A 17,709-nucleotide genomic window follows, 5' to 3' on the forward strand; every position below is an offset into this window, starting at 1 on the left:
ATTATTATGATCATTGTTGTAATCATTCTTATTACTGTTATTATTGTTATTGATATTGTAATTATTATTATTAATATCATAATTATCAAGTATTGATATTAACATTAAAATAATTATTTCCTCTAATTATGATTAAGATGAAAGCAAGATGTATTCCTCTGAAATATAGTCAACTGGTCTAAAGTAATTCAATGTCTGAAATTAAACTGGTCAAGACCAGTAATACCAGTAATTCTGATGATGCTGATCACGTGGTTTACCTCATTTGCATATTTCCTGTTTTTAAAGAAAAATCAGGATTTATAATGGAATATCCTTGCAATAGCACTCATTGTTGTTTGAAAACCTTCCAAATAAGTGTGTGAACTAATTCACAATGAAAATGTGTAATTTCATATATCACATTCAAAATAATTAACAGCAGAAAGGTTAATTTACTAACTATCTTTTCCATCACATTTCACTGGCCATGGTATATAAAAAAAACAAATGCATGTAATAAACTGATCCAGTAAGACCAGTACGAGGACCAGTTCGACCAGTTTGAGGACCATGAAGACCAGTAAGACCTGTATGAAGACCAGTAAGAGCAGTATGAAGACCAGTAAAAGCCACCAGAAACAAGACCAGTATAAAATTACAGTACTTCAAGACCAGTTTAATTTTTAACTGGACCAGTAAAATTTTAACTGGACCAGTATGACCAGTTAGCTCAGTAAACCGATGTTCCAATTTTCAGAGTTACCAGTTAAAATTATACTGGTCTAACTGGTCCAGTGGAACTGGTTTTTCCTTCTGGGAAGTGTGAAACTTCGAGCGCGCTTGACTTTTTTTTTATTCTGGCGAGTTCCCAAGTCTGTGCAGTCCCCCTTATGTGAGCGTACGCGTATCTGCGTGATTCTAGTTAAAAATCATTCGCAACGAACACAAACTATATATACTTGCAATTTATAGACAGATATTTACTTAAAAATCCTACTCGAAATGGTGGAAAATAATTAATTTGGGGCATTTTATATACATGTGACGCTTTCTAAAATGGAGCCTTTAATCAAAATCCCCGAGTCGCGTACAAGTGAATGGATGTGCAGAAATGGGGCACTATTTTTTTGTTCAATCTGAAAATGACTGCCCGAGGTTTTTCCCCAAGAAAATCATATTTTTCTTTCAAAATTTTATATTTGGCACACTAATAGTAATACAAGAATCATTATCAACTGATAGATTTTGTGAACTCAAATCGTTAGGTGCGTAACGACTTGAACAAGTGGAATGCCTCTGGCCGTCTCACCTGCATCACGCGATTCAATATAGCAGCAGTGCTGACTTTGAATACTACTCTAACTCGCACAAGATGTTCAGTGATACATGGTTACTCTTATGTCCACTTTTTATGAACTAGACCAATAAACTTACAGAGATTCACCAAAAAACCCCAACATGGCCAAAGTTCATTGACCTTACATGACCTTTGACCTTGATCATGTGACCTGAAACTCAAACAGGATATTCAGTGATACTTGATTACTCTTATGTACAAGTTTCATGAATCAGATCCATAAACTTTCAAAGTTATGATGGTAATTCAACAGATACACCCAATTCGGCCAAAGTTCATTGACCTTTGACCTTGGTCATGTGACCTGAAACGTGCACAGGATGTTCAGTGATACTTGATTACTCTAATGTCCAAGTTTAATGAACTAGACCAATAAACTATCAAAGTTATGATGGTAATTCAACAGATACCCCTGATTCGGCCAAAGTTCATTGACCCTAAATGACCTTTGACCTTAATCATGAGACCTGAAACTTGCACAAAATTTTCAGTGATGCTTGATTACTATTATGTCCAAGTTTCATGAATCAGATCCATAAACTTTCAAAGTTATGATGGGAATTCAACAGATATCCCCAATTCGGCCAAAGTTCATTGACCCTAAATGACCTTTGACCTTGGTCATGTGACGTGAAACTCATGCAGGATGTTCAGTGATACTTGATTAACCTTATGTCCAAGTTTCATGAACTAGGTCCATATATTTTCTAAGTTATGATGACATTACAAAAACTTAACCACAGGTTAAGATTTCGATGTTGATTCCTCCAACATGGTCTAAGTTCATTGACCCTAAATGACCTTTGACCTTGGTCATGTGACATGAAACTCTAATAGGATGTTCAGTAATACTTGATTAACCTTATGGCCAAGTTTCATGAACTAGGTCCATATACTTTCTAAGTTATGATGTCATTTCAAAAACTTAACCTCAGGTTAAGATTTGATGTTGACGCCGCCGCCGCCGTCGCCGCCGCCGCCGCCGCCGCCGTCGGAAAAGCGGCGCCTATAGTCTCACTTTGCTTCGCAGGTGAGACAAAAAACCATTTAACTTTTTTTAGCGTTTCCGGTGGCCTCAAAGGAGTGCGTTGTTGCTTTATCCATTTTTTTACATCGTTGTACTCCAGTGGCGTAGCTAGGATTTTTCCCCGTGGGGCACTTGGGGGTCCTTACTTTTTCAGGGGGTTACCGGCCATTTCTCCGGGGTGCGTGTGTATGTGTCACAAGGGCGGATCCGACTTTCGCCAATAGAGGAAAGTGCTCGAAATTATCCTATATTTTCCCCGATCAGTCACTTCTTAGTTTTATTCTTATAAAACAACATAAACATGAAATAATCTCATAACCCTTATAAAAAATGCGAGCGCGAAGCGCGAGCAATTTTTTTTTTTACTTTCATGTATTTTTTCCTGAAAATTTAATTTTCTGGGCAATGTTATGTGTGATCCTGAACAAGATTCGTATGTAACCAGATGGTTATTGCGAACGCCAAGCGCGAGCAGAATTTTTTATCAACTGTTCGAGCATTATCGAAAAGGGAGGAAAAGTTAAGGACTGCTTACAGTTACCTACGAAGGTGGTATATATTTGAATAATGCGAGCGCGAATCGCGAGCAAATTTTTTTAGATATTCCGACCTAAGAAATGGTCATTCTAAGCACTTTTTGTATTAATAAATAGGATAGGTATTAAACTAAACAATTGATGCGAGCGCGAGAGGAAGAAAATTGAGATTTTAGACCTAAAATCGGGTCTTTCTATTACTATTTTGTAAATCATAAATATGATATAGTCAATTGGGTATAATTAAGAATGCGATCGTGAAGAGTGAGCAGACAATTATTGATATTCTGATGTGAAACTGGATCATTTAAGTACATTTTAAATAAAGAACATGCAGGCTATCGCGCATGTTTTAGATTTAGACCTAAAATCTGGGCATTCTGAATACATTTGTTTAATGGAACATTATGGAATACACGTAGACAATATGAACTTGGCAAATGAAACAATGTTACCACGCAGCGTGAGCTTAAAATGCTGATATGTAGACCATAAAACGGACATTTTACAGAACACTTAAATTTGTGAAAAAGAAAATAATGAAAGCTCGATTTCCGAGCTAACATATGTTTTGTATATTGACTTCAAAACTTGCTCGATATCAGCCTATTGAGCAAGATATGAATCTCATCGAACAGGCAATTCTGGCGCAAAGCGCAAGCAAAAATTTTATATAGTAACATGAAAGATTTTTTTTTAAATTTCAACTCTTCCCCTCACATTATTTCATTCACTCGTCTTCTTCCTCTTATTTTCCTCTTCTTTTTTCTTCTGTCTTTCTTCTTCTTTTCCTTTTTTCTTTTCTTTCTCCCTTTTTTCTTTTTTTTTTATTGCTCTGCCAATTTTTTCTGGGGAGCACCTGGGGGGGGGACACCAAATCTCAGGGGGGGGGGGCACGTGCCCCCACTGCCCCCCCATAGCTACGTCACTGTTGTACTCACCGGTTACACTTCGTAATTCCGAAGGTTCCTGATTCCGAAACACGTAAATTGCCTATACCTCGATGTTTGTTAATCCGAAAACGTAAAAGGGTTCGTTAATCCGAACATTTGCAGGGTTATTCCGAAGGTTCGATAATCCGAAAACGAAATAAGGTTCGTTGTTCCGAAGGTTCGTTAGTCCGAATACGAAACAAGGTTCGTTAATCATTATGTTTTTGGACTAACGAACCTTCGGAATTACAACCTCATTTCGTTTTCGGACTTACGAAGCATTGGAATTACGAACCTTCGGAAATACGAACCTTCGAAATAACGAACCTTCGAAATATCCGAAGCTTCGGAATAACGAAGCTTCGGATTTACGAATGTATGCGGTACTCACCATCTAAATCATCATCTCCCGAAGTTTCATCAAGTATCAAATACTGCAAATAAAGGTGGAAATTTTACTAATTATTAACATTATTAACAGTAATCGATTTCAGTGTTCGTGTTCTGTAAATATCACAAGAAAAATAAAAACACCGTTTACTAAAAACTAGGAGGATATCCATTTTTTACGTTCTGTTGCTTTATTTAATGGTTAGGGTTTAGGGGTTTGTAAATGGGGGGGGGGGGGGGGGGAGGAAGGAAAGAAAAAGTTGATTACTTTCCGGCAAATGCATTACTGACTGCATAATATACTATTATCTTCATCATTTAAGTTCAAAACCAAAATGCTACAATAGCCACACCCTAATTGTATAGTATACTATTATCAAACATATACACATTGGAATAATTTGACGAGATCATATACAACGCATGCATTCGTTACTTCTGTAATTAAATGTATTAGACCAAAAATATCAGTTTCGAGCGAGGAGGGGGTAAATAAAAGTCATTTTAACAGAAAATTATTCAAAATGTATTGAACGGTTACCTTTTTCCTGCGGTGCCTGAAAACAAATTTATATATTGCGAAAATCGCTGGCAGAAGAAGTAGAGGAACTCCCAATAAACCAATAAATGCCAACGAACTGAATCCTAAACGAAAAAGGAAACGACATGGATCGAAGTAATTTATTTAGCGGGGGTGGGTGTTGTAATTGTTAGAGCTTTGTCAGTTGGATTTAAAACAGAACCCGGCTACAATATATGTTTAACGGTTAATTATTGTGATGTTATCTTATGGTAATTTCAAATAGTAGTACGCGTGACATTTATTTCAGCTTGCATTTGTTAAAAAGAAAAAAAAATGTGGGGCGTCGTGTTCGAGTGGTTACGACTCTCGTCTTTCAATCAGAGGGACAGGGTTCGAATCCCAGCCATGGCGTGTTTTCCTTCAGCAAGACATTTAGTTATACCCACATTGTGCTGCACTCGACCCAGGTGAGGTGAATGGGTACCCGCTGGGATTTATTCCTTGAATGCTATAGCGCCAATACGGCGCCTCAACTACAGCCGGGGTAAATGATATGATATCAAGTATCAAGCTCAGCAGAGTGCTATTTGAGAGAGATTTTGAGGGTATCTATCTCACTGATTTTAACGGAGATTGAATATTTTATTCTATCCGAGATAAAATGTTCCATTTGTATAGCGCAGAATACCACCACATATATAAGAAAAATGTATTCACTCATCATTTCTTTAAGATCTGTCGGCAAAAATGTTTTGGAGGTGAGAGTGTGATGAAGACGGGGCGGATCCAGGATTTTGGGAGGAAAGGGGGGGGGCATATACCTTGCATAATGCGTCGGGGGGGGGGTAGAAACATAGGATGAGAAACGGGTCGAGAATTTGTCGTTTTCTGAACATTGCAGGACTTACTATGCGGCAAGCCAGGAACAGAACTTGTAGAAGGTACAGTAGAAGAACCCTCGTCTGTAGGTCTATCCGCCTTGGTAGACGTGGGAGGTACTGCTTTTGACGTCGGGCCATTCTTGGTGGGAGAACTTGTTGTGGTTGTATGGCTATCTTCGTTGGTAGTTGATGAATCAGTCGTACTAGGGATTCCTGTTGTCGAAGGTGTAGTATGATCTGTGTGACTTCCCGATGTAGTGCCATTTTCAGGTTGTGCCGTTCTTGTGGTAAATCGTGTATTTGTTGTGGTGGATGTTGTCGTGGACGGTGAAGTGGTGTGTACAACATGATGTGGAGTACTTGACTTTGTCGTGGTGACCTGTGTGGTATGTTCCCCATTTGCTGTTTAATGAGATAATGAGGAAAATAAAGGAAATTATCGGACATAAGATCTAATCTTGAGGATTCGTCTACGATATAACATTGGCCAACAATGACAAAGGGAATGGGTGAAACGTTATTGGGAACTGTAATGTTTGATAGCTTGATTTGTTTTTCAGTGAAAACAAATGCGTTTTTAATCAAACCCCGGCGTCAGTGTCCTTAAAAGCTAGTGCTTCACAAGGGCTTTACGATCCGTAAGACTGAAATTCGAATTTACCAGGGGTATCTGAATTTTAAAAAGAAAGCCACATGACTAAAAAGTTCAATATCTGCATTTAACTGATACCTCAATTACAGAAAATGGTCAAGAAATAAGAAAATTCTGTTTATTTCAAACAAGGCTTGATTTTCAATAATTTCATAAAATGAAGAAGTTTTAGAGGCTAGCGTTCGAACTCACTCGACACTCCGTTTTGTTGACGATCAGCCATGCATAAGTCTTCTAGCTTCTGCGGGAAACCGGTGAAAACACGTTTAATAAAATTATCGAAATACAAGCATTATTTAGAGGGATCATAACTTTTTAACTTCTTGATCATTTTCTGTGATTAAGGTATCAAATAAAAGAGCAGATATTGAACTTTTTAGTCATGTGACTTACTTTTTGAAATTTGGCATCCATTCTTCGAATTGTGTTTGCTCACTCATGCGTGAATGAGGAATATTCTTACTAGTATTAGATGAAAGAGGAGATTCTAAGCTTTACGCTGGTATGTCATTGGTCTATTTTATTTACGATTAAGTTATGATAAATCATCGCTAAATCTCGGTTTCGGTTTTTGTTGGACGCACTGTATATATAAATGTGTTAAATGTGTGAAGTTATACATGTGCAACAGCTTTGGCACCTCTTTTGTTCTCTTTATCAATTTCTTTCACACAATATTTAAATAAAAGAGTCGCCAAAGCTGTTGTACATGAATAACTTCACACATTTGTATACTTTATCCCATACGTGTACTGCATCAAAGCAATAGCTTTGATCCAGCTGAGCCATGGCGGCTTGTCAGTGGTCAAAACCCACCTACACCCGACAAAGGAAATTGTAGTTGGTATAGTGTCGAAAATCTGTCTATCTGACGGTCAATCAATCGGATCGGGGTTGCCCTAGCCACTAACACGTCTCTGTGGTCTAGTGGTTAATGCACCGGCGTTCAAAGCTGGGGGCCCGGGCTCGATTCCCGGCAGAGACATTTTTCGGCATCACCAATTTTTCCAAAGGAATAGCTCTTTTTGATTTAAGCTATGTATATATATGTGTGAAGTTATACATTTCCTACAGCTTTGGCAACTCTTTTTGTTATATATATATATATATATATAGATATATATATATATATATATAAATCATAATCCAATTGAGCAAATTACCAAATTATTCATTACCCAAATTTGGGCAGATTTTAACCAAGATTGTTGCACAGGGTTGGTTAAAAGTTGGGCATTTTTGCCCAACTGTTATAAGAGTGCACTTAGATCAAGCTAACAAACGTACCTTTACAGCGGGGAAATTCATCAGAGAGGGTTCCATTTGGCTGGCATTTTATTGTAGAACTCCCCAGCAATGTGTAGCTGCTGTCACTGCAAGCAAACTCGCATACCGTGTCGCATTCGATTCCATGTTTTGGCGGGCAAGCTCCTTGGATGAGCAGGAGAGGCGATGAGTAAGCGGGCACCAAGCATGATGACGATTCTGCCGATTAAGAGATAAATATTTTTTTGTTTATAGATAAGATAAATGTAAGATAGTTTTTCATTGGTCCATTAATGGACCAATGGCTTTTAAATAAACCTAAATTATTATCGAAACAAAATAAACAATTAAGTTTCTGTAATAACTTACAACCCCACTCTCAGTCCTTTCCGCGTGTGGTATGGGGTATAGGCCTACCGAGGTTTTAGCAAAAGGGGCATGAAATAAAGAACAGGATAAACACAAGCGAAAAACGCGTACTACAAAAAATTCTCTCGATATAAAAATCATGATGGAAGAACAAACATACAAAATATAGATTAATGTCGATAAAACATGTTTTAAGATAAAAGCAGAGAGAAAAGAGCCAAAGATGGTCGCTGCCGAGCAGTTTTTAAATTTTGTCTCTGGTCGAATTGAATTTTGAAGAGGTCTAGATGGCCGTCTGCATTTTGGTATAGGGCTAAATTCTAAATGATAATAAATAGAACAATACAATTAGTACCTGTCATCTGTCCTGTAGATATAAGCCTGTCAATCAAAGCTTTTGTCACTCGCTGGAGACCCTCTTCCCGCGAAAAGCTTGACTGCAACATTGCTCGTGTCCCAGTCTGCACGTCTCTCACAAAAGCATCGTAAACGTAGAAATGACGAAAAACCTCATAGATTCGCTTCTGTGTCATGTTTGTAAAAGTACGGCATGATATGCGAGCCTGTAGGTATTTAGGAATAAAAACAACATTTTTCTTGGAATATTAACTTGGTCAATTGAATATTAAAACGTTTCATATAGGTAAACGTCTTTCCCAGAATTAAAATCTAAGTCAAGGTGCTTATTTCCATGATATAACTTTTATCAGGGAAAAGGCAAATAATGGCTCAACTTACCCCGCCTTCCCCTTCAGTTGGTAGAGTGAAACAGGGCGATCTACGTATCGAGTATGCCTGATATGTACACAACAAAAAAAAGTACCCCCCCTCAATCAAATTGCTGTAACTTTTGAACGGGATTATTTTGAGATATGATATTTCGTAGGTGGTTTTCTACACTCAGCAACTCCTGGGCAAAAAGGGGATTGATCGGTTGAGTCATGCTTGAGTAATTAAAGATTGAATTAAAAATGACAATTTCTGAAAGTCACAAGAGTCGTTTTTCAGATTTTGCCAATATAAAGTTGGGCAAAAGTTTTTTTTAGGTAAATTTTATGGTGTTAAGCTGTTTTACTATCCATCATTTAGCCACTCCACACACAATTTTGAAATCTTATGTTCATGGTTGAGTGAGCACAATGTATTGCGGGGGAGTGGAAGCGGGGGGGGGGGGGGGTCTTCATCCCCCATAATTTTTTTTCCAAAAGCATGTACAAAAATGTTAAAATGACCATACGATTGTGATTTCTTGCATGGTCAGCCTCCCCACTTTGAAAACCGTTCCGTGGCCCCTGTATTGTGACGTATCATATGTGTTTATGGAAGTATCCTCTACAACTTGTTAGATCATATTAAAGTTTGAAAATATTGGTGGCTCCCGAATCATAGGCCCCTCCCCAAATTTTAAAATTCTGGATCCACCACTGTTTGAAAAGTTGAAAAAAGATCATTTTCAGTTACCAAAATGAAACAATACTTGCCTATGATATTTGAAAATCGTATTTTTGGTTTTCAATAAATGTTCATTGATCCTTGAAAAGATGAATATTGTTGCAGATACTCTTCCCCAAAATAACTGTCATCATATTCTATAGTTTTTATTGATAGAAAATGTGTATAAAAATCCAATTATAGACTTTTGAAAAGTGACATTTTTGCCTTCTGAAGGTGCTCACTAAAGCATGACGTAAAATACGTCCATAACATTCACTCAGAGGGTAGCTTATGAAATTACCTAAACACCCATGTAAAAATATATTAAAAACTCGCATTGGTTCGGAAATTATTGATGTTTGTTTAAGGGGGGAATTACTTTTTTTGTTGTGGATACATACTTTTGTGGTATGGAAATACTGGCGGTGCGTCATCTTGACCGTCCAGTTCGTGGACGCATACTGTAGATCGCGGGATTAATGCCGCCACAGATTTCAGACTGAGCAATTTGCTGTTGCTACACTGCAAAACTCTGGTGTTGATTTAACACCAGTCCGGAATCTGTATATGTCCACACCAGAGAAGTGTTAAACAACACCAGTTTCGTTTTGGTCTACCACCAGATAGGTGTTGGTACAACACCATATAGGTATTAAAAGAAAATCGGTTTGATTTCAAACTGGTGTTGTTTCAATACTTCTCTGGTGTAGACATACATAGATTCCGGGCTGGTGTTAAATCAACACCGGAGTTTACCAGTGTATATGACATTTATGTTAAATTCTTTACGTCCACTCTGAATTTCATTTTATTTTATTTATTTCTGCATTCAATATAATATATGCAACATAACAACAAGGTGATACAATTCAGTTTCACAAAGTAATAAAGCAATAGTCATAATAAAGCAATGAAAAATAAATATCAACAAGAAGCAATATTCGATCGAAAGAAAATAACAGATTAAATGAATGCAGGAGACCGCCATCGTGAGCGGTTAAGCTTGAAAATGATGAATTCGCGAAATAGTCTATCATCATTAGATATAAAAAGTAATTATACAATGCAAATCTATGTAAAAAAGGGGGAATACGTTAGAAAACTTGTGTATTTATAGAAACCCAATTCATATTTACCGAGCCGGACTCATCGTCGAAAGAAACTCGTGGAAATGTTCGCGTCCATTGCCATTGCTTATCTGCATCTGTAAGAAAGATTGGCGATATTGTGATTTCAAACAAAATCTGGATAAATTCGAGACTATCATTTAAGAAAGAATAGTCTGATTAATTCATTGTAGCATAAACTTATGAATGTTCAATCTGGATGATGATTCTCGCTTTCTAGCTATATAAACATATCAGATTAAAATTTAGCTACCATACAATTCAAATAAAGAAAGAAAAGGTCGTTCTTAGGTTGCATATTTTGCAAATTATTACTCCCTTAATTGATATAAAAGCAGCCAGAATCAATTTTGTTACTGATTCAGTAATTTCATTTATTTTAGTAGTCCAGTAGATAGATCTCCATACACCAGAATTTAAGTGAGGTGGGAGAAAGAGGACAATTGGGGAAAAAATGTTGGGAGAGGTGAAAGGGTGAATTATCATTTGTAAAAATGTAAAATTTTAAATGATTTTAAAAGATTTAAAATTAGAATTTTTAAAAGATTATAAATGTAATTTTTAGGTTTTTCTCTCTCTCTCTCTAGCCCATTGTAACACTTTATATTTGGTTACAGTACAGTGTAATCCAAAGGCCAACGTACAATCTCGCCACCTTTCTCCTATTGGGTTGTGAAGAGGCTCTAAAGCAGGAGCCAATCCAGGATTTTCCAAATAATAATAATAATAATGATAAATAAAAATAAACAAAAAAAGGGTTTCAACCCGAAATTAAGGGTAGTTCGTCCACGAAAAAATGTGACCAGCCAAAAAGGGGTTCCAACCAAAAATTATGGTTATTTCGTTCATGATCAAATTTGACAAGCATAAAAAAAAATAGCCTTCACTTTTAAAGGTGGCACACTTTTGTTTTCAATGGCATTTCTACATTACAGATGTTAATTGTGTGGGGGGGGGGGGCTTGGATCCGCCAGTGCATTAAAAATATGATTTTTTGCAGGCATAAATTTCCTTAGAATATTTTGTTTAATAAACATGAAAATAAGCCATATATATGTTCTATCTGATATTCATCCAATAAAGCATTACACTAATGGTAATATTATAATAGTCAGTTGAATTCAAAGACATACCTTCGTTAAATATTGGCGTATAAACAGGGACGCCAACATTCGGTAACGGGTCTGTAGATGAGACTACTGGCGACAGTATATTGCTCTCAGTGACGTCATTTATTTGATAAGGCGCAGCAAATACACAACCTTGAAATGACAAAAGTTTTATATAATAGATATTTTTATCAATACACCTAAAAATATGCAATGTCATATAGACACAATATATGTATCCAAAACGTGTTCCGTCGTAAGCAATATATGTAAGAAGGTAATCTAGATATTTAAGTATAGGGACCTAGATGCCTTGCGCATGCGCCACAGATTGATTCAAAAGTGCTTGTCAAATATATCCTATGAACACTTTTTTAAAAACTATATACCATTTTTTAAAATTCCTATTATTTAACTGAAATATACGTAAGCCATCAAATTTTATTTAATTTGTCTTCTGACAACCGTCTTGGTCGCCACATGCACATTAGTCTTTCATCCGGTCAAAATGAAACAATTAAGACATCGGGCATATCGAGTAAAGTGTGAATGTAGCCACAAATGATATGTGAAAAGAGATTTAAAAGGTTATTTTCGAAATATTCAAAGAAAATAGCCTCACCAGAGCTGCCAATAAGCCAGTTCGTAGTTCCTTTCTGCACCTGATCAAAAGATTCTACGCATGATCAGAAGAAGGTCATTTGTACTTAAGTGACATGGCGCTTTAAAATCTAATGAGATAAGCACCAACTTTGATGTCTTGATTATTCATATATTCTTTTGAATTGTCGTTTTCATTTACATCCACAAAAACAACAATACTTCCACGAACGACTGGTATTTCACAGTTTGCAAAGTACATTGTGCAACATGCTAAGATATGCATGCAAAGAAGGGATGCAACAAATGCCTTCATTAGGTGTTCATTTGTGTGCTATTCTAGTCACCTGGTCTACTCAATTTCTTCATCCTGCTATGTAAGGCAAGCCTACGTAATATCTTGCTTTGAAATCTGCCTATCATGATGAAAGAAATGAAAGGTCATTTGACCAAAATTGTCCATGAAGTAACTACGAACTGGTCTATTAGGAGGAGCGTATCCTATTCAATAGGATTTTTAAGGGGAAAACCTTACGCCCCCCCCCCCCCCCTCCGAAATAGACTTTTTGAAACTTGTAAGAATGACGGTTTTGGTGGGTTTTTCAAAAATTGTAAGAAAAATATGATTTCAGACTTGAATAGAGAATACAATTTCAAAATAATGTGATTTTTTTTCACAAGTAAGGTAGGCAGGTCTGTCTCAACCCTGAAAACCACCATACATGATTCAATAATCAATTTAGGTATCTGAAAGCGTTCTGCTTGCATGCGCTTGTAACGTTTGTAGCACCCTTTCTCGTCCCTATTTTAATATCTGATATTTTAGGGGTATCATTTTTGTTAAATGTCTTGAATTTATCACTTTTGAGAAAGTTTGAAAAAGAAGTCAAAAGTCAATACTCGCCATGAGTCAAATGGAGAAGCACACACACCGCAACCGACCGCTGGAAGTACAAACTTGTCATGTTTTTTTCTCGTCGGAGATTGAAAGGAAGGCGATAAACCTGTTTCTTCATATACATAACAAACGAAGATAAAATTAAAAGAAAAAATATTAGATTTGAAAAAAAATACAACGCATATTCAATTTGTATTCATTTATCTATACTAGTATTTATATATTCTATATGTCTACAATCGTATGCAACTATACATCCATACAAATGAAAAATATTATATTTCAAATTGGCTACAATAGTGGTGCTGATACAGTATGCAGTGGTGCTAACAATTTAGATTTTAATCTAAAATGTACAATTTCTGCCATATTTTAGATATTCAGTTGTAAATCAGGGGATAAAACATAACACTTATCCATAAATAAACAAATCAATTTCATTATTGCACAGAATTCCGCCCATAGGTTGATAAACATTACTGCCAAATGATTAAGCTAAAGACATTTTTGAAGAAAAAGTTCCACCATATTGATTAAGGAGTTAATTATCCTTAAACATATGCACACGTGGTATACACAATGTCTGCGAGAGAGGAAATCAAATTCTTTACATGGAATGAAATGAGGATCTGTTTCATGGACGATTTTTGTCACTTCTGTCTTCATTTTTTCCATGAAGCTTCGGAAATTGCTTCAGAGTGACACTATCCAATAGGTGCGCACACCATAATAACCATTCGATACGGCACAAAGTGGAGTCAAAGGCCTTGAACTTTCTTCTCATTTGCATATTTTCGGATATTGTGTGCTCACTGAAGCATAAGACATAGGGATTTTCGTAAAAATCATATCAAATGAACTATGCAAGGAGGTTTGTGACAGACATCCATAGTTACAAATTGCATTTTTTCCAATAACGTAAAAAAGGAGCTGATCACATTCCACATTTACATTCAACCATGAATGTTTAATTAAACGCCTTTGAATCATTAAAGCATGTTAATTGGTCATGAAAATAACGAAAAAGTTGAGAAAAGATCATTTTCTGTTACCATGGTTACCAAAATGAAACAATACTTGCCTATATTTGAAAATCGTATTTTTGGTTTTCAATAAATGTTCATTGAATCGTGAAAGGATGAATATTGTTGAATATATCATTCCCCCAAATAACTGTTATCATATTCTATCATTTTGTTGATGAATGTGTAAAAATCCAACTATAGTTTATTCAACCGTGAAATTTACCAAAATGTTGTATAGTCTTTTAGAAAGTCGCTTTTAAAAGCCATCTGACTATTTTTCATGAAGAAGGATTGTGACAGATATCCATAGTAAGCAATTGCATTTTTCCAATAACGTAACGTAATGACGTAAAAAGAGCTAATCACATTCCAAATGTTCATTCATGCGTGAACGCTAAAAGCCTTAGAATCATTGAAGCATGGTAATTGGCCATGAACATATTAAAATTGAAAATTAGTTTTCCACAATCTTTATAAAGAAAACATAAAAATCAAGAAGTATGAATATTTCAATAAAATAAATTATAACACAGATAAGTATATTTAAGAACAGTGGAGGGATCACCGAAAAGTTACAAGGAACTTATAATTAGTGATCCTGAAATTAACACGAATCAACACAATTAAAAAACAAATGCAGTAAGGAAATACAGAACAAACAAACATAACAAGTATACAATTGTATCTATATCAGTATTACTATTAGACTCTGCATTAAATGTATTTTTAAAATGTTTGTTAAAGCTTAGAAGGGTTTGGCACTGCTTAATATTTTAAGGGAGCTTATTCCATGTAATGGGACCCCTACAGAAAAATATGTAGTTTAAGAAAGAATGATGACCATATATATTGCTCGAGTATCAGCTGAATTTCTGGTATTATGTCTATGTATATCTCGATTGGTTTGAACAAAATGTCAAAATTATTAGGCAAAGGTTTTTATAATAGGAATACATAAAAACAGATAATTGAAAATCATGTAAATTGGGAGTATATTTAATTTCAAGAAAAGAGGTCTGCTATGACTTAGAAAAGGTTTATGGCATATTATACGAACTGCTCTCTTGTGAAGAAGAAAGATGCGGTTCAGTAAAGTGTTGCTTGCAGGATCCCCAAATAATATTGCAATAAGATATGGAATATCGAAAAAAGGTTGTGAAAATTATGAAAAAAATGATAATTTCAATTCCCAAAATGAAACAATACTTGCCTAGGATATTTGGAATCTTCTTTTTTTATTATTAAATGTTCATTGAACCGTAAAATTATGAATATTGTAAAAGATTCCGAGAAAAAATTTGTCAACATATTCTAAAAAATGTCGTCATATTCGCTCATTTTTTTAACAGAAATGTGTAAAAAAAATAATCTAATTATAAAGAATTTCGATTTATGTTTATTCAACCGCGAAATTGAGCAAAAAACAGTTGTATCGTCTTTTAGAAAGTACCTTTCACAAGCCTTCTGAAGATTTTTATGATGAGAATATATCTAATTCGTCCCAACATAATGGAATCAAAGTCATGATATTTGGCTTGTGACTTTGGAAAAAGTGATGATTTTGCCTTCTGGTGGTTCTCACTGGAGCATAATATAAAATATGTCAGTAATATCTACTCACAGGGTAGCTTATAATATTACCTACACGCTCATGTAAAGAGACCTTTATAACTCCACCTGGTGTGTGTGTGCGTTTAAAGGGGTGGGGTTATAAACTCCTAAAAAAACTGACTTTGATTGATAATCCCTCCACAGTTTGAGTGAATATTAATGTGTAACCAATGAATAAATAATTTAATTCTCTTTAAAATGATACCCTACTTGATATGATTATGGTTCATAAGGAGGTGCAGTGCCTTGAAATATGGGGCAAGGTCCCATAGTTGCAAAATGACACAATATTGAAAGTCACTGATCTTTATTTCTGAGGTGATAAGTGAGTTTCTCAGCGGTTTCTTTTGTTTTCATGCACCATAACATCAACATGAACATGGAATCAAACACACCTCTGCAAAAGCAAACACATGACAATCAAATAAACATGCATGGGCATTTCAAACCACGACTCAAACCCTGTTATCTCACAGAACCACCACTCCATAAACCCGGCATAAACCTCAACAATAAACAAAACAAATCAAGAAGCAGTGGTTGATTTGAATGGATTTTCATCTCTATTGACACAGACAAAAGAATCATGTTCTTCATTGACCCTTCATGACTTTTTCTGCTCGTTTTGCAGCTTTTCAATTCGGACCTCATCCAACACTTTTTAATCTTGCCCTTTTTGTGATGGCATGATCATAACAATCATGATATCTTTTAAAAGAGAATTAAATGATCTTTTGAATGATATCAAATATGCATTGTGTAAAATTGGGAGTCGGGAGAAATTAATGGTGAAACTCAGATTTCCAAACTTTTTTGAGGGGTTTATGTACAGTTGTGCTCAAAAGTTAGGGAACCCCACCATGAAATGTACTCCTTCATGCCGTGTGTTGAATGTCGACAACAACAATAGAGTTAACGTTGTAGTCTAGTTCTAGTCTAGAGAAACTATATTTTATTGAATGTGAATCAATATTTATCCGCTGACTTCACACTTTATCTTAAACATTGCAGATCTTGAAGACTAAAAGATATATTCATTTCCTGGCGGGGTTCACTAATTATCGAGCACCACAATACAAACGCACACACTCACACACACACACAGCCTCACACACACATACATAGAAGTCGTTTAAATGTATCTACTTAGAATTGAATTCATTTAATCAAATTAAGCCAGAATTACTTGATTTTTTTTAAGTGTTCATCACATATTAAAATAAAAAATCAAGTTAATGCAAAGACACATTTTTAGTTTTTAATATTCAATTGCAAAGTGTTGCGGAATTATTGCACTTTGAGTTTAATTTTAATCAAGAAAATCAAAGACTAATTCATTCATTTGTAATTATTAAAAACAAACACCAATAAAAATTATGAAATCAAAAAAGAATGTTGACACCAAAGTGACTAATTGAGAGAAACTAAAGGACTACCAAAAGTACGACTCGTACTTGACAATTCAGATAAGGGGTACGCTGGGCTGAAAAAAATTACATCCGAATAAGTGGAGTAAAATACACGGAGCAAAATGCTGAAAACTTCATCAACATCGGATAACAAATAACCAGGTTATTGAATTTAAACGTTTGGAAATATTTTGTTCATTAGCCGGGCTGATGATGTCACTTCCCCTACTTTCCTTTTCTTATCTTATTTCATGCAATAATAATTATTTCACTTTTTTGATATATGTGTGTGTGTGTGTGTGTGTGAGTGATATGCCTCACTTATGATGAAATACTTGCAGCAATTGATGTAAATTGCATTAACTTAATTGTCAATACAACTTTTAGTTATTAAAGGAATAATTTTGAATAATTTCATGTAAAAAAATAATAGAGCAAGACTGAGTGGGGATATGAAATCATCAGTTTGCTCATTTAATATTCATGAAGACATGCATACACGTAGAACTGTTTCACCGAAATAATGGAAATGTTGAGAATGTCATAACGTTGTTATTCATTTCCGATTTGGGTCACATCTT

The 17,709-nt window shown here is 35.4% G+C and overlaps 1 protein-coding gene across 1 annotated transcript in view; it reads right to left on the bottom strand.

Annotated features, from left to right (window-relative positions):
- Positions 1 to 11,729, bottom strand: part of LOC121417581 — a 50,868-nt gene extending 39,139 nt beyond the window's left edge. Inside the window, exons 1-7 of the mRNA XM_041611316.1 lie at positions 11,610 to 11,729; positions 10,486 to 10,553; positions 8,271 to 8,478; positions 7,568 to 7,765; positions 5,656 to 6,030; positions 4,766 to 4,869; positions 4,226 to 4,268 (exon numbers count right to left, since the gene is read on the bottom strand). Of these exons, the coding sequence (XP_041467250.1) occupies positions 4,226 to 4,268; positions 4,766 to 4,869; positions 5,656 to 6,030; positions 7,568 to 7,765; positions 8,271 to 8,448 (898 nt within the window). The 5' untranslated portion in view covers positions 8,449 to 8,478; positions 10,486 to 10,553; positions 11,610 to 11,729. The remainder of the gene's footprint in view (positions 1 to 4,225; positions 4,269 to 4,765; positions 4,870 to 5,655; positions 6,031 to 7,567; positions 7,766 to 8,270; positions 8,479 to 10,485; positions 10,554 to 11,609) is intronic.
- Positions 11,730 to 17,709: the final 5,980 nt, after the last annotated feature.

This window comes from Lytechinus variegatus, chromosome 6 (genome assembly GCF_018143015.1).
Source record: "Lytechinus variegatus isolate NC3 chromosome 6, Lvar_3.0, whole genome shotgun sequence".
NCBI classification, from domain to species: Eukaryota; Metazoa; Echinodermata; class Echinoidea; order Temnopleuroida; family Toxopneustidae; genus Lytechinus; species Lytechinus variegatus.